Genomic DNA, 24,032 nt, shown 5'->3' on the forward strand with positions numbered 1-24,032 from the left:
GCAGCGGCAGTACCTGGACATCGTCAAACACGCACATTCCTATTCAGCCTGCATCGCACCTTCCCTTGTCCAGCTGCTTTGACACAAGATGGATGTGAGTTCCCAATCTAGCCCGTGCACTTGAATTCACAATTACGCACCCTCCACCATTGCTGTTCGCTCCAATCCTTCCCACAGCTGGCACAGCTTGCAACTGTTGTATAACAGCAGCTCGCCTCGCTGATCACCTCCACCATGTCGTCACCACCTTCACGCAGGCACTCGACCTTCAATCACAGACCACTGACACTCCGACCCCAGCTCGGCCATGATATGCTGGTCGACTCAGACTACGACGAGAAGCAACAAGATGTAGCCATAATCTCACCCGAAGACGACTCGATGGAGGAAGTCGCGGTCCAAGAGCCTCGCGCCGACGACTTTGCTGCGATGCGCAACCGCTTCATGCCCGAAGACCCCGACCTCGAAATCGAATCCGAAACAACTTACACATGGGACATCAAAGATTGGCGCACGCTGCCACGCAGACACCACAGTCCAACCTTCCACGCTGGCAACCACCCTTGGAAAGTTCTCTTCTTTCCAGCTGGTAATAATGCAAACGAGTCGGTCAGTTTCTACCTCGAACAGGGCTACGGCGAAGAGGACAAGCCCCCGGCAGATTGGTATGCATGTGCTCGCTTCATGCTTGTCCTGTGGAACCCGAACGATCCGACCATCTATCTACACCATGAGGCTCAACACCGCTTCAATCAAGAGGAGGGAGATTGGGGCTTCACACGTTTCGCAGAAAAGAACAGAGTGTTTGCTACCCGCTTCGACGACAAGGACCGCCCTCTGGTAGAGAATGATTCTGCCAAATTGACTGCCTACGTCAGAGTGCTGAAAGACCCAACTGGTGTTCTCTGGCACAACTTTGTCAAGTGAGTCAAGTCGGACTTCCTACTATCAGCCTTGTCATTGCACACTGTTTCGTTTGTTCGATCACGGGTATCGTTCAGTCTTTTGTGCCATTTGTCGCAGCATGCAGCTGTGGCAGGGGACGTCAAATGCACTCCTGCACTTTCCATTCTCCAGCGACTTGCTTATCATCACGATCTCTCAATGATCTCCACCATTGGCTGAAAGACCACTTCCCCTACTCTCTATTCCAACGGCACGATCTTCGAAGCCCAAATCTTGTACTCTCCATGTTTGACCAGCCTGCTGACTGTTTGATTTAGCTATGATTCCAAGAAAGAGACTGGCATGGTCGGTCTTCGCAACCAGGGCGCAACTTGCTATCTCAACTCTTTGCTCCAATCTCTCTTCTTTACCAATGCTTTCCGCAAAGTACGTCAATTCGAATCAACGTGTGAACTCATTCGCTGACATGAATCGCTCAGGCTGTGTACCAAATACCTACCGAGTCCGAGACAGACGCACGAAACAGCAGCGCTTGGGCCTTGCAACGACTCTTCTACAAGCTACAGACCGACCCCGCTGCTGTATCGACTATGGAACTTACTCAATCATTCGGATGGGAATCTCGCCAGGTCTTTGAGCAACAGGACGTCCAGGAACTTTCTCGCATCTTGATGGACAAGTTGGAAGAGAAGATGAAAGGCACTGAGGCTGCAAATGTGCTGGCCGAGATGTTCGTTGGAAAGATGAAGACATATCTCCGCTGCATCAACGTCGACTACGAGAGTTCTCGTGTCGAAGACTTCTGGGACTTGCAACTCAACGTCAGTGGCTGCAAGACGCTTGATGACAGTTTCCGCGATTACATTCAGGTCGAGACTCTTGAAGGCGACAACAAGTACGCTGCCGAAGGATATGGCTTGCAAGACGCAAAGAAGGGTGTCATTTTCGAGAGCTTCCCTCAGGTTCTGCACCTCCAACTCAAGCGATTCGAGTACGACTTTGTTAGAGACGCCATGGTCAAGGTCAACGATCGATACGAGTTTCCCGAGATCTGGGATGCTTCACCATATTTGTCCGAGACAGCCGATCGCTCTGAGCCATACATCTACCGTCTTCATGGTGTACTTGTCCACAGCGGTGACATGAACGCTGGCCATTACTACGCTTTCATCAAGCCTACCAAGGATAGCCCATTCTTCAAGTTCGATGACGACCGCGTCACTCGTGCCACTCCCCGAGAAGCCATGGACGAGAACTTTGGTGGTGACTACGCTCCCACTGGTCCTAATGGCGCCACAAAGATGCAGAACCCCTTTACTCGCCAATGGTCGACCAAACGTTCCATGAGCGCTTACATGCTTGTCTACATTCGCGAAAGCCGCATTGATCAGATTCTTGGAGACAGCGACAGCATCCAACCACCAGCCCATCTACCCAGCCGTCTCGCCGAAGAGCGTGCTGCACTCGAACGCAAGAGAAAGGAGCGCGAAGAGGCCCACTTGTACATGAACGTTCAAATTGCTACAGAAAGCAATTTCCGCTCCTACCAAGGCTTTGATCTGGTCGATTGGAAGTCAACGGATCAGGAGGAGGCCGTTGCTCCCAAAGTCATGCGTTGTAAGAAAGCAATGACATTATCAGAGTTCAACGAGCTGGTCGCACAGGATATCGGTACTGACGCTGATCTCATTCGCCCTTGGGTCATGGTCAACCGCCAGAACGGCACTGTCAGACCTGACCATCCTCTCAATTATTCAACAATGACACTCGAGGAAGCCAACGCCAAATTCCCAACAAGAGCAGCATCGTTCCGTCTTTTCATCGAACAGACCACTCGTGGTGAGGACGGCAAGCCGATCTGGGATAGCGAGGCCACAGCACCTTCTGCTCCTGCAGCACAGGAGGCAAAGCCTATCATTATTTTCCTCAAGCACTTTGACATTGAGACCCAGACACTGAAGGGCGTTGGCCACACATACATGCTTCAAAGCCAAAAGGTGCAGGATCTTGCAGAGCCGATTCTGAAGCTCATGGGTTGGGAAGCAGGCACGTCGCTCAAGCTCTTCGAGGAGATCAAGCAGAACTTCATCGATGTCATGAAGCCCAAGCAGACCCTAGGACAATCCGAAATTCAGGATGGTGACATTGTCTGCTTCCAGAAGGTCACACCTGTGGAAGAGGTTCAAGCATTCCAACAGAAATACCCCTCTGCTTACATCGATGCAAACTCCTTCTACGACTACCTTCTAAACCGTATCCGCGTATTCTTCCTACCGCGTCCTGGAGCACCGCAGAGTGTCCCTCTTGAACAGGGAGCAGACGAGTTTGAGATGTACCTCTCAAGAAAGGACAGCTACGACACACTGGCAACAAAGACAGCACAACATTTGTCGACAATCTCGAAGACGAACATTGACTCTACCCATTTACGCTTCACCACCGTCAACGCTCAAAGCGGCAAGCCTAGAGGGCCTGTAAAACGCACACCTACAACGACAGTGCACACCATCCTTTCTGGCGTTGGTACCGGTGGATATGGCGGTGGCTATGGTTACACAAACCAGTCTCCCGACACGCTGTACTATGAAGTCCTGGAGATGAGCCTGACAGACTTGGAACAGCGCAAGACTGTCAAGGTAACTTGGTTGCCCGAAGGAGTAACCAAGGAAGAGACATTCGACTGCCTTGTGCCCAAGGTCGGCACCTTCGAAGATGTTCTGCCAGTATTCCAGAGGAAGGCCAAGCTACCAGATGAGCTCATTGAGCAAATTCGCTTCTACGAGGCTCACTCCGGCAAAGTGTATAAGATCCTTGAAAGCCACACGCCCGTCTCTACATTGAACGAGTTCATGCAGGTTTATGCAGAGCGTCTACCAGAGGAAGAACGAGAGGCCTCTAAGGATGGAACTCCACCTCTTATTGGATGTTTCCACTACGACAAAGAGCCCGCCAAGCCTCATGGCATTCCATTCATCTTCCTCGTCAAGCAAGTAAGTGATTGCACAAACAAAACGGCACGAGAAACCAGAAACTGACAAGCTACGACAGGGTGAAATATTCAAGGATACCAAGGAAAGACTGTCGAAGCGCACAGGTATCAAGGGCAAGCAATTTGAGAAGATCAAGTTTTCAGTCGTCCCTCATGGCAGCTACTCTCGACCAAAGCCTCTTGAAGATGGTAAGTTCGAAGGTCAACTATCGACATAGAATCTCTGGCTGACGGTGATTGCAGACGACATACTCTCAGAAAGCTACCAAGAGGGCGATCAGCTTGGCTTGGATCATGTCAACAAGGCTCGCAACGCATGGCTCAAGTATGAGAGCTTGAATATTCGATAGGCGAAAGATGAGCGGGCGTGCTGGGTGATTGATGCAGACAGCATTGCATGGAATACCGGATGTTTACAGGAAGACCAGGTACATGAATGTGATGTACATGGTCAGGTATTAGGCCAACGAGGCCGGATTGGAGAAAGCAGATTGCTTGATCGGACAATTGACGAGCAAGCATTCGGTTTCTTTGGCAGAAGCCAGGACACAGTGAAGGATACAGGAGCAGAGATTGAAGCCGTGTTGATGAAAGCCACGAATGAAGTAGAGATATTCGAAGAGGGACATGGAGAATGGATTGATGGACATTGCATAAAAATTAAGCTTTGACTGTGCAGATTGAAAGCAGGGCGGGCTGATAATATGCGGAGGCGGTGGATCCCGATGCGCGATTCAATGACGAATGGGGGGAACGGTTGATATGGATGCTGATAGAGTGGCAGAAAGTCGTGTCGCCTGTGTAGATACAGTACGAGCGAAAAAGCCTTTGAAAGACGATCAAGACTATACAGACCCAGCGTCTTTGTTGTGTCTAGATACAATATCTGCCCCTTGGCTGTGACAGAGTGGGTCTTGGGCGGATGCTATTGTGCCAGGAGTTGGCGAAGAATGCTACAGCACTTCGCCTCCAACGTTTCGCTTGCGCTGAGCATGTGCAGTCTTGGACAAGAGTAAGACCACTCTCCATATCACTACCAACTCTCGCGAACAAGCAGACGAGACACTTTTACCACACGCCTCTCTTGTCTCAGCGTCATCATCGCCAACACTCGCGCAGCCCCTCATTCCTCCTGTTCCAACAAGGCGCCATGGTCGGAAGCAGCGCGGCCAACATGTCACTTCCTCAGCGATCCGCATCCTCAAGAGCCAGTGTTTTGACCGACGGCATGGAGAAGCCACTGCTGGACAACCGCACATACCGAGTCGTGCGACTCGCGAACGACCTGGAGGCGCTACTGATTCATGATCCCGACACGGACAAGGCGAGCGCGGCTATGGATGTCAACATTGGCAGTTTCAGCGATGCCGACGACATGCCCGGTATGGCTCACGCCGTCGAGCACCTGCTATTCATGGGAACTGAAAAGGCACGTCAAGTCGTGGCGACATGGTGCGCGCTGGGCTGACTCTTTGTGACTGCAGTTTCCCGTCGAGAACGAATACAACCAGTACCTGCAACGATACGGCGGTTACTCAAATGCCTTTACCGCCTCATGCGACACGAATTACTACTTTGAGCTCTCGGCCTCGTCCACCGCCACCAGCCAGCAGTCGTCGCTGAGCAGCGCCGAATCCCTCCCCATTGAGAAGTCGCAAGCCCCGCTCTACGGCGCCCTCGATCGCTTCGCCCAATTCTTTATCCACCCGCTATTCCTTGAAGACACGCTGGATCGCGAGTTGCGTGCCGTCGACTCGGAGAACAAGAAGAACCTGCAGGCAGACAACTGGCGTCTACACCAACTGAACAAGAGTCTGTCCAACAAGAAGCACCCCTTCAACAAGTTCTCGACCGGCAACTACAAGGTCTTGCACGATGATCCCATTGCTCGTGGCGTCAAGATTCGCGACGAGTTCATCAACTTCTACCGCGCAAACTACTCTGCCAACCGCATGAAGCTTGCTGTTCTTGGTCGTGAGCAGCTGGACGAGCTGGAATCTTGGGTCACCGAACTCTTCTCAGATGTCCCCAACCAGAACTTGCCCAAGTTGCGCTGGGATGGTATACCCGCCATGACAGAGGCCGAGCTGGGCACCCAGATCTTTGTCAAGCCCGTCATGGACATGCGCCTGCTCGATATGCACTTCGTTTATGCCGACGAGGAGGATCTTTGGGAGTCTCAGCCAGCCAAGTACCTCAGCCACCTTATTGGTCACGAAGGCCCTGGCTCTATTCTCGCTTACATCAAGGCAAAGGGCTGGGCTAATGGTCTCGGTGCTGGCCCCATGAACATCTGTCCTGGTACCTCGCATTTCTCAATCTCCATTCGACTTACCGAGGACGGTCTCAAGAATTACCAACAGGTTGTCAAGGCTGTCTTCCAATATCTCGCCATGGTCAAGGAGCATCCACCACAGGAATGGATCGTTGACGAGATGGCCAAGCTTGCAGAGGTTGACTTCCGTTTCCGCCAAAAGATTCCTGCCAGTCGTACTGTCAGCGCCTTGAGTGGCGTCATGCAAAAGTCCTTCCCTCGTGACAAGTTGCTCAGCGCTCAGTCTCTGATCTGGAAGTTCGACTCGAACGCTATTCAGCGCGGTATTGACTACCTCCGTCCCGACAACTTCCGTATCACTCTTGTCTCTCAAGAATACCCCGGAAATTGGGACCAGAAGGAGCAGTGGTACGGTACTGAATACAAGTACGAGAAGATGCCCGCAGAGTTTATGAAGGAGTTGGAGGCTGCCAGCAAAGCCACTTCATCCCAGCGTCCATCTGAGTTGCATATGCCTGCTAAGAACGAATTTGTGCCGTCTCGTCTTGATGTAGAAGTCAAGGAGGTCGAGAAGCCTGCTGTTGCACCAAAGCTTATTCGTAACGATGTCAATGTTCGCACATGGTGGAAGAAAGACGACCAGTTCTGGGCACCCAAGGCGAACGTCAAGATTTTCTTCAGATCACCCCTGGTCAGCATGTCTGCTCTCACCGCAGTCACTACCCAACTGTACAAGGATTTGATTGAAGACTCTTTGACTGAATACTCTTACGACGCAGAGCTCGCTGGCCTCGAGTATGATCTTCAGAACCACGCTCAAGGCTTTGACGTGACTGTCAGTGGTTACAACGACAAGATGGCTGTTCTTCTCGAAAAGGTCTTGGTTGCTATGCGCGATCTCGAGATCAAGAAGGACCGTTTCGACATCATCAAAGATCGCACTCTTCGAGGCTGGCGCAACTTTGGATATCAACAACCTTTCCACCAGATCAGCACCTACAGCAGATGGCTAGTGGCCGAAAAGGGTTTCATCGTTGACCAACTGCTGGAGGAGCTCGACCAAGTCACTGCTGACGATGTTCGCAACTTCTTCCCTCAAATTTTGAACCAGATGCACATCGAAGTCCTCGCTCACGGCAACCTTTACCGCGAAGATGCACTCAAGATGACTGATCTGGTTGAGTCTATCATGAAGCCCAAGACTCTTCCTGCTGGTCAATGGCCTCTCCGTCGCTCTATTGTTCCTCCTCAAGGCAGCAACTTCGTCTATGAGCGCACACTCAAGGATCCGCAGAACGTCAACCACTGTATCGACTACCAACTCTTCACCGGTCTCCTGACTGATCGTTCGAACCGTGCCAAGCTTCTTCTTTTCGCACAAATGTCAGACGAAGGCTGCTTTGACACTCTTCGATCGAAAGAGCAGCTCGGCTATGTTGTGCAGTCCATGCCGCTCATGCTTACTGCCATCTCCGGTTGGCGTGTATTGATCCAGTCTGAGAGGTCGCCCGAATACCTCGAGAAGCGCATTGATGTCTTCTTGAACACATTTGGTGACAACCTCAAGAACAAGATGAATGATGAAGAGTTCGAGTCACACAAAACAGCTCTGATCAACAAACGTTTGGAAAAGATGAAGAATCTCAACCAAGAGAGCGGTCGTTTCTGGCACCACGTTACCAGCGAGGCCTTTGACTTTGAGCTTGGTAAGTCATGTTATCTACATACCTCTGAACAAATTTACTAACCTTGTTATAGTTTACCGTGACGTCGAGCACATTGAACCCATTACCAAGCAAGATATGATCGACTTCTTCAACACACACATTGACCCTGCTTCCAAGACACGCGCAAAGATCTCTACTCATCTGCTCGCTCAAGCGACGTCAGCTGATGCCGACAGTAGCAAGTTGTCGGAGAAGACCGGAGAAGGTGTCAAGGACGAGACTGCCAGTGCTACAAGCTCCGAGCGCAGAGTCGACGAACAGATGCAACAAGTCGGCACTCCCATCAGGATTGAAGACGTCAGAAGCTTCAAGGCTCGCATGCCTCTTTCGGAGGCCATGAGACCTGTCAAGGACTTGGTCGAATTTGAGGATTCAGGCGCCAAACTCTAAGTGCGTTATTTCTTTGTATCTCAAGGATCTTGCATGGATGGAGCAATTTCGGACATGTTTTTTTTTCGAGGTTTACGACATGGTTGCATCAAAGACGGGATAGCTGGGTCATGTCTTGTTTTATGATTTTCGTAGTTCATGAGTTTCGGATTCCTTCTCATAGGAGAATAGAACGGTTTTCCACTAAGCCCTCTTGCTTCGGGAGGTGCCTCGTGAGTGATTGTGTTGTGTTGTTCCTGCCGTTTCTTGAATCGTATGATGGGTGAGAAGACTTGGGTCTGTCATTCTGCTCACTCGGTCCTGCCTTCTCGTATGCTACAGTAAAGTGTGTACAACATGACTATAAAAATGCACAATACTAACAGGAAACAGAGCAGCGACCACTGAAAAGCGACTGCTCACTAGATCTCTGTGGACACGCATCTGATTTCGAAGACCGTTGCGCCTTTTTGTAGTGTAAATCCTTGCTCGCTGCTATACGGAGTACCAGGAAAGAAGTGAAGAAGTCGCAACTCGCTGTTGTTACAGCGTATACTCGGCCAACAACTCTTTGCGGGCTTTCTTCTCTTGACTTGCGCCAGATTCAGAAGTCGTCGCTGCTGAACGAGAGGTTGTCGTGATTTCAGTGCTCTCTCTTTCACTCATCTCCAGCGTCGATCGAGACAATTGTTTCAGCACTCTGTCTTTATCCAAGTCTGATCAGTCTCTTTCGAAACGTCCTTTCACTTGGCATCTTCACTACTTCCTTCAAGAACGCGACCGTCTCGCTCTTACCACCGCTCTTCTCTGCTCTTGTTCACTTGAGCTACTTACCTACTTCTTTCTCTTGCGCCTCCGCGACACAGATAATCAACCTTGCCCTCGAGCACTTCGAGTCGCCCATCAGTCATCTTTGCATCCCTCTATACAGAATGGCAACGGCCGCAGATCTGCGCATTGAGCACACCGCCAACACTGTCTCAGCAACCAGGCCGACCCGCGATCTTACCCTCCCCAATGAGGTCCTCAACATGATCGTGTCCGAATGTCATCCTACCGACTTAAAGAACTTGCGTTCAGCTTCCAAACTCATGTACCAGATTGCCACCGAGCCATTCGCAAGCACGTTCTTCTCTTGTCGACGATTTCTTTTCACTTATCAGAGCATGAAAGCATTGATCGATATCACGGCACACCCAGTTTTCGGACGCCATCTTGAGTGCCTCACCTTCGGTACTTATCGGATGGGCAAAAGCGATGTCAATCATGACAAGTACAACGACCGTGCCGTCCAATACGATCTGAAGGAAGCGATGCACAGAGCATTCCTTGACGAAGATCACCACATCAAGATGTTGACCGTCGTACTGGAGAATCTCAAGAAATGCCACAACACTCGGGTCGCTTTAGGCATCTATGATGACTTCCAGCATCAAAAAGCAAGACTTCGAGGATACGCTTTCGACGCTTCGTATCAAGACTTTCACGCACATTGGGCTGATGGAACCAGGACTCTGTGGGCAGTACTGGGTGCCAGAGCTGAAAGTGGATATCCACTCACGGCGCTGGAGCTATGTCTCTCCGATTATTCTAACAATCTGAACCAGCTGGTTTGGGATGAAGACTATGCGCTTTCGAAATTTCTGCCACCAATGAGCTCAAAAGACGGGCTGCATGTGGATATTCACATCACGTTCGTCAGAAACAAGGACCCCTCGCAAAGTTGAAAATTCTCTCGCAGTTCACGCGTCTTGAGGTATCGGAGCACTGTCTAGGAGGACCGCTTGACGACTGTACTCTCATGGATTTTGACGAAAACACGTATGGAGCTATTTGGCACGCCATCCAAGCAAGTCAGCTAGAGTCCATCTCCATCGATAGATCATATGTCGAACTCGAAGAGCTCGAACGTTTTCTATACGGCCACAGCGATTTTCTGAAAGACCTGAAGCTTCATCAACTCTGCACATATGTCTTTGACCACCACACGACTGTCGATTTCCTTTGCTTCTTGAGGGATCAACTCAATCTCAAACATCTGGCCATTGATGAGATTGTGGTGGAGGACGAGATTTCAATGACAAAGATTGTCTTGCCCAAGCTCGAGAGGATGGTGTGCGATGGAGAGAAACAGATCATAGAGGACGTGGACAAGCTGATTCAAGAAGTCAACGAAGTACTTCGGGACGATTGAGCCGGCCAAGGATGCGGAGGTCTTGAGCGAACGGAACAGAAGAATAGTGGAAAGTTTTGATCTTGCGTAGCAAGATACAGTCTGCTCATTATAGATCTACATACAAAACGTCGCTAAAACAAAATGAGTCGCAGGGAGTAGATCACACCGTTCTTTGAGTACCCAAGACTTGGTGCTAAGTTCGTATGTTGGAGTGAACAATACATAGATCCTGTATTCGATTGTGGTAATAGATATTCGAGGGAATCTCCGTAAACGGTGTTGAGTCTCTTCATCACTTGATGAAGTGCACAGAGTAAGACACAAAATCACTGTTAATCGAAGAGATAGACAAGACCGACAGAAATGGAGACAAACACAGGCGCAGTCTGTGACACACCGTATTCGGGGTGAAATTTTGTAGGCTTTCTCCGGGGTCAATAGACTTTGTCGAAGCGACGTGACTCTCAAGATCTTGAGTCCCTTGATTCGAGTCTCTGCCGGTATAAAGTAAACCCTTGATTGTGCCTTATGTCGTACTTACAAGAGGAGCCAAGGCCTGTCACTGCGCATACATGAGGCTTGTTTGTTGACCGTCGAAGCTTGTTCAGTATAAAGTTCACCAAATGATCTAGCAGAATATGCGAACTTTGCATACGTGGACCTGCATGGAACAGATAGATAAGTTAAGGTTACGAGATCATACAGTGATACGGCGAATTAAGGCTTCGTATGCATTATTCCCCGGATAGTCGTTATCTTAGCTTTGTTATTCAGTCGACGAAGCTTTCAATCGCTGATGCTAGCACACTTCAGGCAGGTGTTATATAGTGCTAGTCAAATCCTGATTGCAGTCTGATGGTCCCAGCAGAATCCGTGGTCTGCATCAACGAATCTGAAGCCACTCAGGTGTCTTATTACCGCAGCGGCATCATCTCTTCGTACAGACATAGCTTCTGAGCGCTTCAATCTTTCACCTGGTGCTGTTCAGTCCCCCTCACTTACGTACAGAACGCTACGATGATGCCTGGTGTGCTCTGGCGCCGACACTGGGGCCTTTCGTGGCCATGTCGCATGGAATCATTGCCCAATAAACCTCGAACGATCTTTGGATACGCATCCACCTTCGACAAGGCTGTTCTCTACAGCAGTGCCTGTGGTGCTTTGCTCGCTGGCGCCATGAACCCACTCATTTCCGTAAACATCAGAACCCTTGTGTCTATCTGAGGGCTGCAATTCTAATAATTCACAAGGTGATACAAGGCCGGCTAGTAAGTGGTCTGAACGACTTCTCTGCTGGGAGTACGACTACAACAGATCTGGAATCGACGGTCTTACAGGCTACCAACCTCTACGTGTATCTTTCTCTCACCATATTTACTCTTGTCTTTGCATCAACTGCTGGTTTCTACCACTGCGGTGAGCGCATCGCCACTGCCCTTCGATGTGCTTATCTCGACGCCATTCTCCGACAAGACATGAGTTACCACGATCAGCTTGCTCCTGGACGTGCTTCGAATCGCATCATGACCGACCTAGGAATCATTCAGGAAGGCATATCAAGCAAGCTTTCAGTTGCTCTCAGTGCATTCGCTATCTTTGCGACCGCATTCTTCATCACGTTCACAATGCACTGGAAGTTGGCTGCCCTCACGTTACCCTTCTTCGCTGCTATGATTATAAGTAGCACAATAGCAGGACGGACGTCCGTGAAAAACCACAAGGCTGCAACCAGAATTTATGACAGTGCATCTAGTCTAGCTCAAGAAGCTATCGCATCCACTAAACATGTACATGCATATGGCCTGAGAAATGTCCTGCAGCGGAAGTTCTCGGACCACCTCCAGGCTGCTTCGAGACCGGATCTTGATGGTCGTCATACCATTAGCATTTTCATCGTTTGGTCCAACGCTATGCCTTGTCTGTTATATGCTTTAGTCTTTTGGGCTGGCTCAGTACTTCTTACGCGCGAAGAAGTTTCGGTGTTTGACATTACCACAGCCGCTTATGCAGGCGTTATTGGAGCTTTCGCAATCGCAAGAGTAGGCCCATCGGCTCAGACTCTGATTGCTAGCATGTCCAGCGCCAAGGATGTCCTTGAAACAATATCCCAATCCTCGTCACAGGACCCAAAATCGATGCATGGGTTGCAACCAGCAGAGATAATCGGTGATATTGAATTTCGTGAAGTGAGCTTGACGTATCCGTCCAGAGCAAATGTTCATGTCTTGGATCGAATCAGTTTCAAATGTCCAGCAGGAAAGAAGACTGCCTTGGTGGGTGCCTCAGGTAGTGGCAAAAGTAGCGTGTTGGCTTTGATTGAAAGATTCTACGATCCTACTATCGGACATATCAGCAAGTCAGCCACTCCTTGGTGTGACCAATACTTGCTAACTCCAAAAACCAGCTCTTGATAAGATTGATATAGCTGCCCTCAATCTGGGCTGGCTACGTCGAAATGTAGGCTTTGTAAGCCAAGAACCAAGCTTGTTCAACACAACCATATACGAGAATATTCGTTATGGTTTCATCCATACCCAAAACGTTCTCTCAGAAAAGGAGGTTTCAGATCGGATAATATCAGCAGCCAAAGATGCGTATGCTCACGACTTTATCATGGCTCTGCCTGATGGTTACCAGAGCATTGTTGGCGAGAGCGGCGCTCGGCTTTCCGGTGGTCAGCGTCAGCGCATCGCAATTGCAAGGGCCATCGTCAGAAACCCTGCGATCCTACTCTTAGATGAAGCTACATCAGCCCTGGACTCCAGATCAGAGGAACTGGTGCAGAAAGCTCTTGATAAGGCTATGGGTCATCGAACCTCGATAGTCATTGCTCATCGCTTGTCTACCATCCATAATGCCGACAACATTGTTGTCTTCTCTGCTGGTAAAGTTGTTGAGCAGGGTTCGCGAGATCAGCTCCTTGCGAATGGTGGCATCTATCACGACATGGAATTGAAAGAACGTACGAAGATGAATATGCAGCAAAAGTATAACATGTCGAGCAACAAGCTTGACAAGAATCTCGAGAAGGAGACTAGCCAATATGATGATTCCATGGGCGAGCCTGACGAGAAGGCTCACGCAGTATGCGACGGCAGCGAGCGCGATCTCGAATCTCAAGTCGCACAAGCCAGGTTTAGTATCGGACAGACCTTGAAATTTTTGTATAGGCTTAACAAGCCAGAGTCACAATTGCTCTTCACTGGGCTTTTCAGTGCTGCTGTGGCAGGTCTCAGTTATCCCATGTAAGTCAAGTTACAATCTGAGGTCGCTGTCACATCTCTGATGCTCAAGAATCGAATAGACAGTCAATTATCATGAGCAGGATCTGGGAGGCATTCGCACTACCCAAATCCAAGTTTCCAAAACTCGAAGCTGATATCTCATACTATACAAATCTCTACCTGTTGATGGCCGCCGTGGCAATGATATCGTGGTTGGGCGTTGGCTTCGCTTTCGGACGTTCCACAATCGCACTGGCTCAACGTCTCAAGGCTCGGACTTTCGATGCTATCTTGTCTCAAGACATGTCCTTCTTCGATGGCAACAATCATTCCACCGGAGCACTGACGTATCTACTCAATACTGCAACAGAGGAACTCATCAATCTCGGCGGCCCAACGATGGGCGGAATACTTACCTTCATTACAACTATCCTAGTCGGTGTGCTAATCGCTTTCGTAAACGCTTGGAAGCTAGCTTTACTCTGCACGGGAACGGTGCCATTCGTCGTGGCCTGCGGATGGTTTCGAGTGCAGATACTTGCCGTTTTCGATGCAAAGTCACGACAGAGCGGCAAGGATGCTGCTGCCTATGCAAATGAACTTGTCCGAGACGTCAAAACCATTGCGATACTAGGACTTGAAAGTGTTTCGGTTTCCCAGTACAACAGCCTTCTCAGGGATAAAACTGATCAGTCTCTGTCATCAATGCTGGCGGCATCTGCCCTTTATGCTGCATCGCACTCCGTTGTCTATCTTTGTACGGCAGTCGCGTTCAGATATGGTGGAGCATTGATCGCTGCACAAGAATACACTGTTTACCAATTCTATATTTGTTACACTGCTGTTGTTGCAGGCTCGCAGCTCGCTGGTTCCATCTTCACCTTTGCGCCAGATGCAAGCAAAGCCATGTACGCCAGCTACGACCTTCACGCTCTCTATAGCTCCAAAAGCAGAATCAACAGTAGCATAAGCACTAGTCCACAGCCCTTGAACGAGAAACAGCTTGGTGCGATACAGTTCCAAAAAGTCAGCTTCAGCTATCCTTCGGATCCGGCCAGAAAGATCTTGGATGATCTGGACTTGGAAATCCCACCAGGTTCATTCATTGCTATCGTGGGCCCAAGCGGATGTGGCAAGAGCACATTGTTGTCTCTGATCGAAAGATTCTACGATCCGACGAGCGGCTGCATCAAGATTGACGGCCAAGACATTGCAAAGGTGGACGTGAACCACCATCGCTCTTGCATATCATTTGTTGGCCAACAGCCCACGCTGTACTCGGGGACAATCGCCGAGAACCTGGCTTATGCCCTACCCGATGAGTTTGTCTCTGAGCGCGCCATGCTAGATGCGTGCCGAGAAGCTCGCATCCATGATTTCATCGCATCTCTTCCGTAAGACAGCGATTCCACTTCGCCCCCTGACTTAGTGAATCTATGCTGACCTATAACGATAGAGACGGGCTTGCAACCAAAGTTGGAACGGCGGGTAGCATGCTCAGCGGCGGACAACGCCAGCGGCTCGCTATAGCACAAGCTTTGCTCCGCCATCCCAAGATCTTGCTTCTTGACGAAGCTACATCGGCGCTAGATGCGAATTTGGAAGCCCTGGTGCACGAGACTCTGATGGTAAAGGCGCTGCAACGGACAACGATTGCTGTTGCACATCGCTTGAGTACTGTCCGTGGTGCTGATTGTATCTATGTGCTTGACGCAGGCAAGATTGTTGAATCTGGTCGTCACGCTGATCTAGTCGCTAGAGGAGGCCTATATTATGAGCTCGTCAGCTCGCAGGTCATGGAATAGATCCCACAAGTGCTATTGGTCGAAGAGATAGACTGAATGATAGCGAAGGAAACAGACATAGGTGATCATGATATGAATGCCCTCTACTCTACCATTTTCTCTGACCTCTCAGGTAAACACCCCAACAAATACAACTATACTGCCTCCAGACAAGGGCTAGATGAACAGAAAGTCCTCCGGTCACTCCAAATTCCCTCGACGCAGACGCTCTCGTTCGTCTCTCAGGCACTCAAAAGTCGTGGAATGGTCTCGCCTCCCTGAAGCTACCACTACCCAACGAGCCATTGATTGCCACATCTTCAGGTCCATGACTCTTTCCCTCCCGGCGCAGATACTCAGCATACAACTTCCCAGTCTCAGGTCTGAATCTTGGACTTCTCGCTCCTTCTCCGCCTCTAACAGGAGAGTCCAGCGATGATCTGCCCATGACATTCGGCGGTGGCGACGGGAAAGTATTGGGAAGTTCGGACGGCCTTGTGAGATTTCCTGTGATTTGCTCCTGTTCCACCATGACGATCATCCAGACACCGACTTTGTCGTCGCTACCGAGCAAGGGCGTACAGTGGATCCAGCGAGGTTTACCTTCAATGCTGATGCGCCGAGGGCTGTCAGGTAGTGTTGGTGAAGAGAGCCAGGAGATCTTTGCTGTCACGGGTGTTGCGTGGGAAAGGCTGTCGAGCACGCCGTCGCGGACTTCTTGTGGACCTCCGATACGGTCCATGAACTTTGTCTGGAGTAGGCCTGGGATTCGGAGAGCGGGAGAAGTAAATGTAATGCGTAAAGATGGATAGGGCCGGACGAGTAGGTACTGCAGATGAGCGTCAGTGTCTGACAGAGGAAGGAGAATGTGGAGCACTCACATTCTGGTATACACCGGGCAGGCGTCCAGATGGACCAAGAGAAGGATGAGGCCACAGTCCACGTTCAAGAGAGTCGTCCATGCCAAAGACTTTGCGGTTATGCCTGATAGGAGCAGGACCAACGCGCGAAGAGCCAGCAGGTGTCGAGCTGCGTGATCGGCTGCGTTGGCGGACATTAACAGCATCCAGCTCGTCATCGTTCATCATTTGGCCCAACTCTCCCAGTACCTGCGTTGGCTTGCGGCTGCTCCGACCACGGTATCGTTCTTCAGCGCGATCGTTGGCAAGAAGTTTCTCGAATGTCTCGATGCCTTTGCCGCCTTCAATCAGGTGCGTAACGTCGATCTGACAGCCGAGAAAGTAGCGCACGTGGCCTTTGTTATCGTACAGCGGTGCGATCATGAGGAGGTTCATGAAGGGTATGCCATCTCGTCGGCTTCGAACAGGTCAGCGAAAACATTGTGAAGTCAAGCAGCAGAATCAAAGTTCAGACTCACTAATTCAGAATCGTTTCGGTGATCTCCTGGCCCGCTCTCAAAGCTTCTATCAATCGATGTACAGTGGCGGAAGATGATTTTGGACCTTGCAAGAAACGGCAGTTACGGCCAATCACGAAATCCTTCTGATAACCTCCTATGTCGTAGAAGGCTGTATAAAGTCAGTAACGTGAATCCAAGGAAGAGTTGTGGGGTGAAACGACCTTCAGAGGCATAGACAATGGGGTTGTCGGGTAGCGAGGGGTCGCTGATGCAGTATACCTCGGCCAGAGAAGGAATGAGATTACGTAGGACTGGCGCGATATTACCGGTGATCTCTTTGACGAGACTGTCAGTCACAAGCTGTACAAGGCGGTGCGTGAGGTAGGCAGGCAGAGCATCATCCACCAGCTCCTGCACTACCATATGTGATCGTTCTTCAAAGCTCTTTTCCACGGTAGCTGCAGGCCTCGGTATGTCGCCAGTCAGAGAAGGTAGACTGTCCGCAAGAGAGTTGGCATATTCTATAGCAGCAACAGCCTTTTGCGTGTCGACATAACTGTCGAGGGAAGGCAGAGTATATGGCCTGTACTGAGTGAGGAAGCGATGAAAGCGGGTGGATGCTTGATGGTCGCGAAGAATAACGTTTAGGTGGTCGACGGAGAAGAAGCGCATGCCAATTTGTTCCATGTTCGAGTGCGAGACGGTGGGCGGAGGAGGTTTGAGGTCGTAGTATTCGTGGTCGTCGGTGGATCCAGAGTTGGGCGCTGTCGTAGGTTCGGTGTGATATTCCTCCTGCGTTTCTTCGACGGGATCGAAAATTGATGGTTGAATTGGCGAGATTGAACCCGCGCGTGTTGAAGGCATGTCTGGAAGTTCTGGCGGAGGGTCAAATGCAGCAGCGACGCTCGACGGTTGTTGCACCTTCCTGGGTAGAATGTTGGTCGCACTGAATGAGGATTCTATGCCTGGCGACTTCCTTCCGCTTCTGAAAATCGAAGGGAGGTTTCGCTTCGACAGCCGTCGATGTGGATTGCTGCTGTCTTGCATTTTCTATACTCAAGGAATATCGCTTGCACAGTATAAAGGTTGGTCAGGCAGCGTTGAAAGAAGACCTTGGAAGACTTGATCCTAGAGATCGACCCGGACTATGTGTATCCGAGCCTTCCTGTAAAAGCCAAGAAGAGTAAAGAGAGCTGGTGAACCTACGATACAGCCATTGGGGTTTGGACACGGGAAAAAAGTGTCATGGTTGCTTCCTATCTTTTATGCTCAGCGGCTCGCTCGCGAAAGACGACCTGCCACAAGATGAGAGCTGCAGTAGGTACGACATGATGCAAGATACAAGCATGGGTCCTGTCAGCGTGGCTGCAGAAGACGGACTGTCGTGCAAAAACCTATGGGGAACCCGAGTGGACAAACGTCATGATTCTGCAGGGCATCTTTGACAGTAGCGCGATTCTATTCCGCTTTCTCCGATCGCATTCTGGACCGATAAAGGCTAGAGCCCTATGACTGTGACTATTGCTATCTTTTTGGTCGGCAGCCATCAAGTTTGTGCTGGTGTTGGAAAGAGGTTTCGTATCTGTACGAAGGATCAATCGTGGAGGAGACGAGACGATCTTTGAAACTTTGATCTGCCAGCGTATCGAGCGTGCATGTTCGATTCTGCACCTCGACCAAACAGAATGTTGATCAAACCGGCCGATTCTCCGAACGCGATCTTCAAAACATGCGAGAAGAGCAAAGTTGTATGCACTCCATGCGATGCTTCTCGTCGTCTCGCAACATGGCTTTCTCCATGCCGAGGCACAAAGACATTACAAGCTGATGGAATGCACAAATGTGTTCTAGAGTTCAGGCTTGAGCATCGAGATAACCTTGAATCAAGTGTCTCTGTGAATAGCATTCTGCAAAAAGATTGTGCATTCCCAGAGCTTCTCGCTGACAGTTTGAGCACACGGAGAGGTTGCGAACGCGGATTAAAGCAGTCGCCCAGCTGCGATATCAGCAGATAAGAGTATTATATGAAGGAGCGCACCTGATCAAAAGTCGCTACCAATAATAGCTAGCTGAAATGAGACACCGCATTATAGGCGCAAAATTAGCCGTGAGTCGTGACAGATTTCAAGCTTGTATAACAACATCAGAGAGACGAAAATTGACTTATTATCTCACAAACGCGACAAAGATGCCTCTGGAAATACGACAAGTCGACAAGGGAGACATTCCCATCATCGCTAGAATGGACCGCATCATCATGAAAGATGTTGGTATCTCCAACGCCATCTGGAGGATTCAAGAAGCTGAAGGCATTGATATCACATATTCATTCGAGCGTTTCATCTCAAATGGCATGGAGCACCATGCAGAAACATTCTGGAAGGTTGTTGACACTGACATCAATGAAATGATTTCGGTCGCAAAATTCTCGTTCCAATATCATGAAGGCGAGGCATACCAGGATACTCCTGTGGAAGGCGAGGAACCTCCACCAAAGAAGCTGCTCGAGTTTTTCACATGGCTTAACAAGAAGTCGAATGAGTTCGCGCAAGAGAATTTTGCGGGCAGACCGCATGCGCGTACGTGAATGATTCATGTCAAGAGGAGAGAGTCAGGCAGGCAACTAATCTATAGGAGTTACAGATCTCGCATATCTCGCAACACATCCATCACACCGAAAGCGTGGAGCAGCACACATGTTGCTTGAGAAAGGTACTCAAAAAGCCGACGAGGCAGGACTGGACATGTACCTTCAAGCGTCTCTGATGGGAGCGAAGTTATACAAGAAATTTGGATTCGAGGTTGTGTCGATCGAAGAGATTGACTTGAGTCAGTATGGAATAGACAAGGTGGAATCACGAACGTACATGGAGAGAAAGACTAGAGCAGTTCGTCAATAAAGTGTATGCGAGCTGGCCGTTGGTGGGCCATCGTATATATGCAACGGCCGTGTATAGGAACAGGTACCCGGTTTATCACAAACACTTTCTGTAGAGTATCTGCATTTTCTACATATCACAGGAGAGCGATACAGAATAGTCAGAGCGATATGGATGATTGACAGGGGTCGAAATTCATGATTTCCGAGATGAGGCTCCAGCTCTTCTGATTGGATCTGTCTCCCACGGACCACATGTCTTGAAGCTTTCTCCAGAAAGTTTCATGGGCGGGTCTGGGCGGGCGGACTCTTTTTGGCAACGGCAATGGTTTGGGCGGTTTCGCGGCCGGCCCCCAGGATGTGTCTTTGGAGGCTGGAGCGGCTGGGCCTTTTGATGGAAACAAAACTCTAGCTGGGCGCTGCACTCGATCGGCCGTCGTGCATGGTGGACCCAAGGACGTCAGACAGCGACAAGGAAGGTGCATATGCATGAGCGGCCATGTATCTCCACACAAACAAAACAACAATGAATGTGCAGAGCACGCATGAAAAGCCGCTACCGGCACCGCCGTCGCCAACTCTCACAAACCCGGACATGGTGCTGCCAAACACGTTCGTGCTGGATGTGGTAGACGAGTCGGGGCACGAGACTGAAGTGCCGCCGTCGCCGTCGTACCTGCAGGCGCAAACGACCAAGACGCTGGGGAACAAGAGGAAGTCGCGACCGAGTCTCCGAGCTCCGTCGCAATCGCCGCTGCACAGCTCTGGTTCCTCGCCAACCCTCAATGTCGACAATCAACCATGGGACGACCGACGACTGAGTTATGCCGCCAGCAGCATCCTCACAGACGACCTTGAGCACATGCAAATCCCCAGATTCGAGTCGAGCTTGGACTCGGATACCGAGACGCTGGACGAGGACGACTTTGACATTGACACGCCCAGCGAGTTGTCCTACGGCGACCTTCTGAAGACGGAGCAGTCCAATGTCACCCTCATGCGCGCCGAGCTCATTCTCGCCAATGCAAAGAAGCGCCTCAATGTATGTCCACAACGCACCTGAGGCTGTACCGCATAAGCTGACATGCCACAGGCCATGGACCAGAACCTACGAGGAGCCCGCGAGATTGTCACTCCCCTGACAGCTGCCAACCTCAAGCGCGCCACCTCTCTCACCACCGGTCCCGTACGCAACACCTCCTTCTCGCGCCCTCGCTACCTTCCGCACAACCCTCACACCTCCAATGCCCAGCACATGCGTGTGCTCAGCGACTCGGATGTCCAACAACCTGAAGAGCGCCGCTACATGTCCTTGAACATCAACTCGTCTCCCTCATGGACGAACAACCCTGTCCGCCCGTCTCGCAGCTCCGAGCTATTGCGCTACCCTCGCAGCCCGCTGAGCCCTGATCCCCAGCTCGACACAGTCTCCGAAGAGCAGAGCGTACGAAGTCAGACATCGGCACACAACTTGCGCGAGCAGATGATGCAACTGAGAGGCAGAATCTCCACACTGAAAGAGAGGGCACAAGAGGAGAACATGAGGAGAAGGAGCACGCAGAACTTGCGAGAGACCTGTCCTTTCAACGATGCCGAAACCTCTCCCGTCATCGCAGACTCGCCCAGACCGAGACTCGTCCACATCACAAAGGCAAGCAACGTTCCAGGTGCTTGGGTGTCTGCCGAGACTATTGACGACGATGATGATCACGACTTTGTACCAGAGCAAGAGGTGGTATATGAGGAAGATGAAGACGACGACAACTACACACTCCCGCACTCGGACTCAGGCAGCACAGATCGCACCTCTACGCCGACCACAACAACAACCGACCACTCGAATTCTACAAGCCTCTACGAGGATGCGCCTGAATCGTCTCCATTTGTGTCCGGCCCCCGTCATGAAGATCGCGATGACGCCTTTGACTACTCCAAGTTCTTCCTTCATTCTGCGACGGGCAGTTTCGAGCCCAATACCCCTACCCGCCCCGCCCGCAGCACTTCACTGAGCTCTTCCGACTCCTGCTTGACCGCTCGCGCGTACTCTGTCCACCAAGATATACCTACCACGGGTGCCGAAGACAACCAAGAATCACAACCTCCGCCAACCCCTGAAACGCCAGAAGCACTGCGCCATATCGAAGAAGTCACACTCCCCTCCCGTATGCAGCACCGACGAGGTCTGTCAGCCGAGTCTCTTGCTACGATTGCTACCTTTGAGACTGCCGACGAAGGCCATCAAGCCTCCATCGCTCAATGGCTTTCCCGCTCCACTTCTGCGGGTTCCATCCACACCGATCTGACGAAACCGCCCAGTCGAAGTCGAAGCCATCCGTCCATTCAAGCAGCTCTTCCAAGTCCTGCCCTGCCACCCACCTACACTCCAGCCTCTGCACAACAGGGCCAACAATACATCTCCATCTCTCCTTCTGCCACCACTATGGCTGTTGCCGCTCTACTTGATCCTGCCAAAGGGCAGAGCTTGGGTAGTAAAGATGAAGCTCTGGTCTACACTCTGGTCGAGAGCTTGCGAGAGGTGGTCGGAGAATTGCAGCTTGGTGCTGGAGGTGAAGAGAGGAGAAGGTGGCTGAGGCGACGCCTTGATGAAGCAAGGAGAGTTCTTGAGGGAGAAGATCTCGAGAAATGAGGTGCAATTTTCTGCTAGGGATCGCTCTTTTCGATGTGGTTTGCCATTTATTTTCGTTCTGTTGGCATTGCTTATTTTTTGACATTTTCTTCGGCTTTTCGAGCTTGTTTTCGAATCTTCTTGATCATCTTCATTCTTATACCTGTTTCGATACCCTTTTTATATATTGTTCCATACACTGGTAGCTTTCCATCATTTTATCCTTCGCTCTGCCGCTTCAAACGTGTGCCTTCGCTTTTTCTTTGAACCGCAGAGTACGATTGAGTTGAGTAATGCATAGAAGGTGTACTACATGTTGCTTGAGTGATCATTTCTCCAATCCGAGTGTACGTTGTTCTACGCTGTGGAAAATGCACAGTTGCGATTCATATGCGAGTCTGGCCACAGAGATAGCCTTGGATGAGTTTTCTCCGTGGGCTTCGTATCTTTCTATAAAAGTATTGTGCATATCTATGGTTATACTGTGGCACGTTTTCTCACCTGGAGAGCTGGGAAGGGAGTGCAAGGTCAAAGCCAACCTTGCGAAGGACCCTTTCTCCATCCCGAGTATACGTATCTATACACTACAGAAATGCAGAGTCGTAAATCAAACGTGAGTCTGGCCACAGACACAGTGTTTCTTGGGTGCTGTCTGTGGAAGCCATGTTCTTTTACGAAGATATTGTGCATTTCTGCAGCTGCGCTGTAACAGTCTCTCTCACAGGAGAGACATGGACAAAGAAACGGGGTATTGAGACCCTTGATGGTCTGGAAGATGAACAACTCAGTATCCCGCCCCTGACACGGGCATCGACAGCAACATCGATCCCGTTGTCGATGATTACAACGATCCGCCTTCGGGCAATCAAGTCCAGCCATCGGGCAGTCAAGACCCGCCCTCGGGCAACAGAAGAGACCCTGCCAGAGTTGCAGGTGCTGTCCATCGCCGAAACAACAGCGAAGACGAAGAAGAAGACGAGCGCCCTCACACTCGCGCAAGACTCTTTCGGCCTCCGTCTGACAAGTCTCGTCGCAGGCACAGCGTTTGAGAAGCGCTCTCTGTGGAGACCATGATCTTTCGCGATGATATTGTGCATTTTTGCAGCTATGCTTTGACAGTAGCCATCACGAGAGAGGCAGTATATGTGATGGAGGATTACAATATGAATTGGTTCCTGGTGAAGCAAGTCTTTTGATGTAGTGTCTGTCAGCAACTTATTGATTCCCTGATGTCGTCCACGATCCAGCTTTCGTACTGGTCGTTTGTCATAAAATGATGAAAGGTTCCATATTTCTCCTTGTGGAAGCAATCATGATAGTCAGAGCATATTTCATCACTGAATTCGATGCATTGATGGCTCATTTCGACTCCGTACTTGCTCGACGGGATCTGAGTTTCTGATTCACCAAGAATCGCAATGGTGATGTCAAGGATTGGATCGAGTTGCGGCCAGAACATATCTTTCCATCGAATCCTGGAAGATGATTGCTCAGATCGAAGTGAATTTGTTTGACTGTAAAGCTCGTACGTCCGATCGTGCTGGGTTGCTTACATTTGATTCCGCCAAGGTTGTTCGGAGGGGTGGCTTTGCTTCATCAGTGTGATCATTCGTCGGATTCTCTACGCTTCCCCTTTTCGTGCGGATTGGGGCATAGGGATCCGGAGTACAAGCTAAATATTGACCTTGTGGTCAGAATGGCTTGTTCATAGTGCGATG

At 50.3% G+C, this 24,032-nt stretch overlaps 8 protein-coding genes across 8 annotated transcripts; 7 read left to right on the forward strand and 1 right to left on the reverse strand.

Moving 5' to 3' along the window:
* Nucleotides 1-88: 88 nt before the first annotated feature.
* On the forward strand, nt 89-4,245 carry M437DRAFT_78949 (cysteine proteinase; the record flags this gene model as incomplete). The annotated part of the gene is made up of 6 exons (XM_041027078.1): nt 89-94; nt 301-923; nt 1,224-1,332; nt 1,386-3,896; nt 3,955-4,084; nt 4,139-4,245. The coding sequence occupies 6 exons, from the start codon at nt 89-91 to the stop codon at nt 4,243-4,245; spliced, it is 3,486 nt and encodes a 1,161-aa protein (XP_040875589.1).
* An 824-nt stretch (nt 4,246-5,069) lies between these two features.
* On the forward strand, nt 5,070-8,287 carry M437DRAFT_59144 (putative metalloprotease; the record flags this gene model as incomplete). The annotated part of the gene is made up of 3 exons (XM_041023530.1): nt 5,070-5,333; nt 5,380-7,876; nt 7,929-8,287. 3 exons carry the CDS (start codon nt 5,070-5,072, stop codon nt 8,285-8,287), a joined length of 3,120 nt encoding a protein of 1,039 aa, XP_040875590.1.
* Nucleotides 8,288-9,276: 989 nt separating this feature from the next.
* M437DRAFT_30252 (uncharacterized protein) lies at nt 9,277-9,501 on the forward strand (the record flags this gene model as incomplete). The annotated part of the gene is made up of 1 exon (XM_041019177.1): nt 9,277-9,501. A coding segment is annotated over one exon (225 nt), but the record flags the coding sequence as incomplete, so codon positions are not given.
* Nucleotides 9,502-10,067: 566 nt separating this feature from the next.
* M437DRAFT_88535 (uncharacterized protein) lies at nt 10,068-10,460 on the forward strand (the record flags this gene model as incomplete). The annotated part of the gene is made up of 1 exon (XM_041028854.1): nt 10,068-10,460. One exon carries the CDS (start codon nt 10,068-10,070, stop codon nt 10,458-10,460), a length of 393 nt encoding a protein of 130 aa, XP_040875592.1.
* A 1,053-nt stretch (nt 10,461-11,513) lies between these two features.
* On the forward strand, nt 11,514-15,471 carry M437DRAFT_59090 (putative ABC multidrug transporter; the record flags this gene model as incomplete). The annotated part of the gene is made up of 5 exons (XM_041023518.1): nt 11,514-11,636; nt 11,693-12,815; nt 12,847-13,687; nt 13,747-15,060; nt 15,123-15,471. 5 exons carry the CDS (start codon nt 11,514-11,516, stop codon nt 15,469-15,471), a joined length of 3,750 nt encoding a protein of 1,249 aa, XP_040875593.1.
* Nucleotides 15,472-15,700: 229 nt separating this feature from the next.
* M437DRAFT_59138 (uncharacterized protein) lies at nt 15,701-17,497 on the reverse strand (the record flags this gene model as incomplete). Its single annotated transcript, XM_041023528.1, has 4 exons — nt 15,701-16,279; nt 16,332-16,767; nt 16,829-16,979; nt 17,029-17,497. The coding sequence occupies 4 exons, from the start codon at nt 17,495-17,497 to the stop codon at nt 15,701-15,703; spliced, it is 1,635 nt and encodes a 544-aa protein (XP_040875594.1).
* Nucleotides 17,498-19,464: 1,967 nt separating this feature from the next.
* M437DRAFT_59055 (uncharacterized protein) lies at nt 19,465-19,710 on the forward strand (the record flags this gene model as incomplete). Its single annotated transcript, XM_041023511.1, has 1 exon — nt 19,465-19,710. A coding segment is annotated over one exon (246 nt), but the record flags the coding sequence as incomplete, so codon positions are not given.
* Nucleotides 19,711-20,214: 504 nt separating this feature from the next.
* Nucleotides 20,215-22,335, forward strand: M437DRAFT_78955 (uncharacterized protein; the record flags this gene model as incomplete). Its single annotated transcript, XM_041027079.1, has 2 exons — nt 20,215-20,730; nt 20,782-22,335. The coding sequence occupies 2 exons, from the start codon at nt 20,215-20,217 to the stop codon at nt 22,333-22,335; spliced, it is 2,070 nt and encodes a 689-aa protein (XP_040875596.1).
* Between the last annotated feature and the right edge of the window lie 1,697 nt (nt 22,336-24,032).

Source organism: Aureobasidium melanogenum, assembly GCF_000721775.1.
Source record: "Aureobasidium melanogenum CBS 110374 unplaced genomic scaffold scaffold_31, whole genome shotgun sequence".
NCBI classification, from domain to species: Eukaryota; Fungi; Ascomycota; class Dothideomycetes; order Dothideales; family Saccotheciaceae; genus Aureobasidium; species Aureobasidium melanogenum.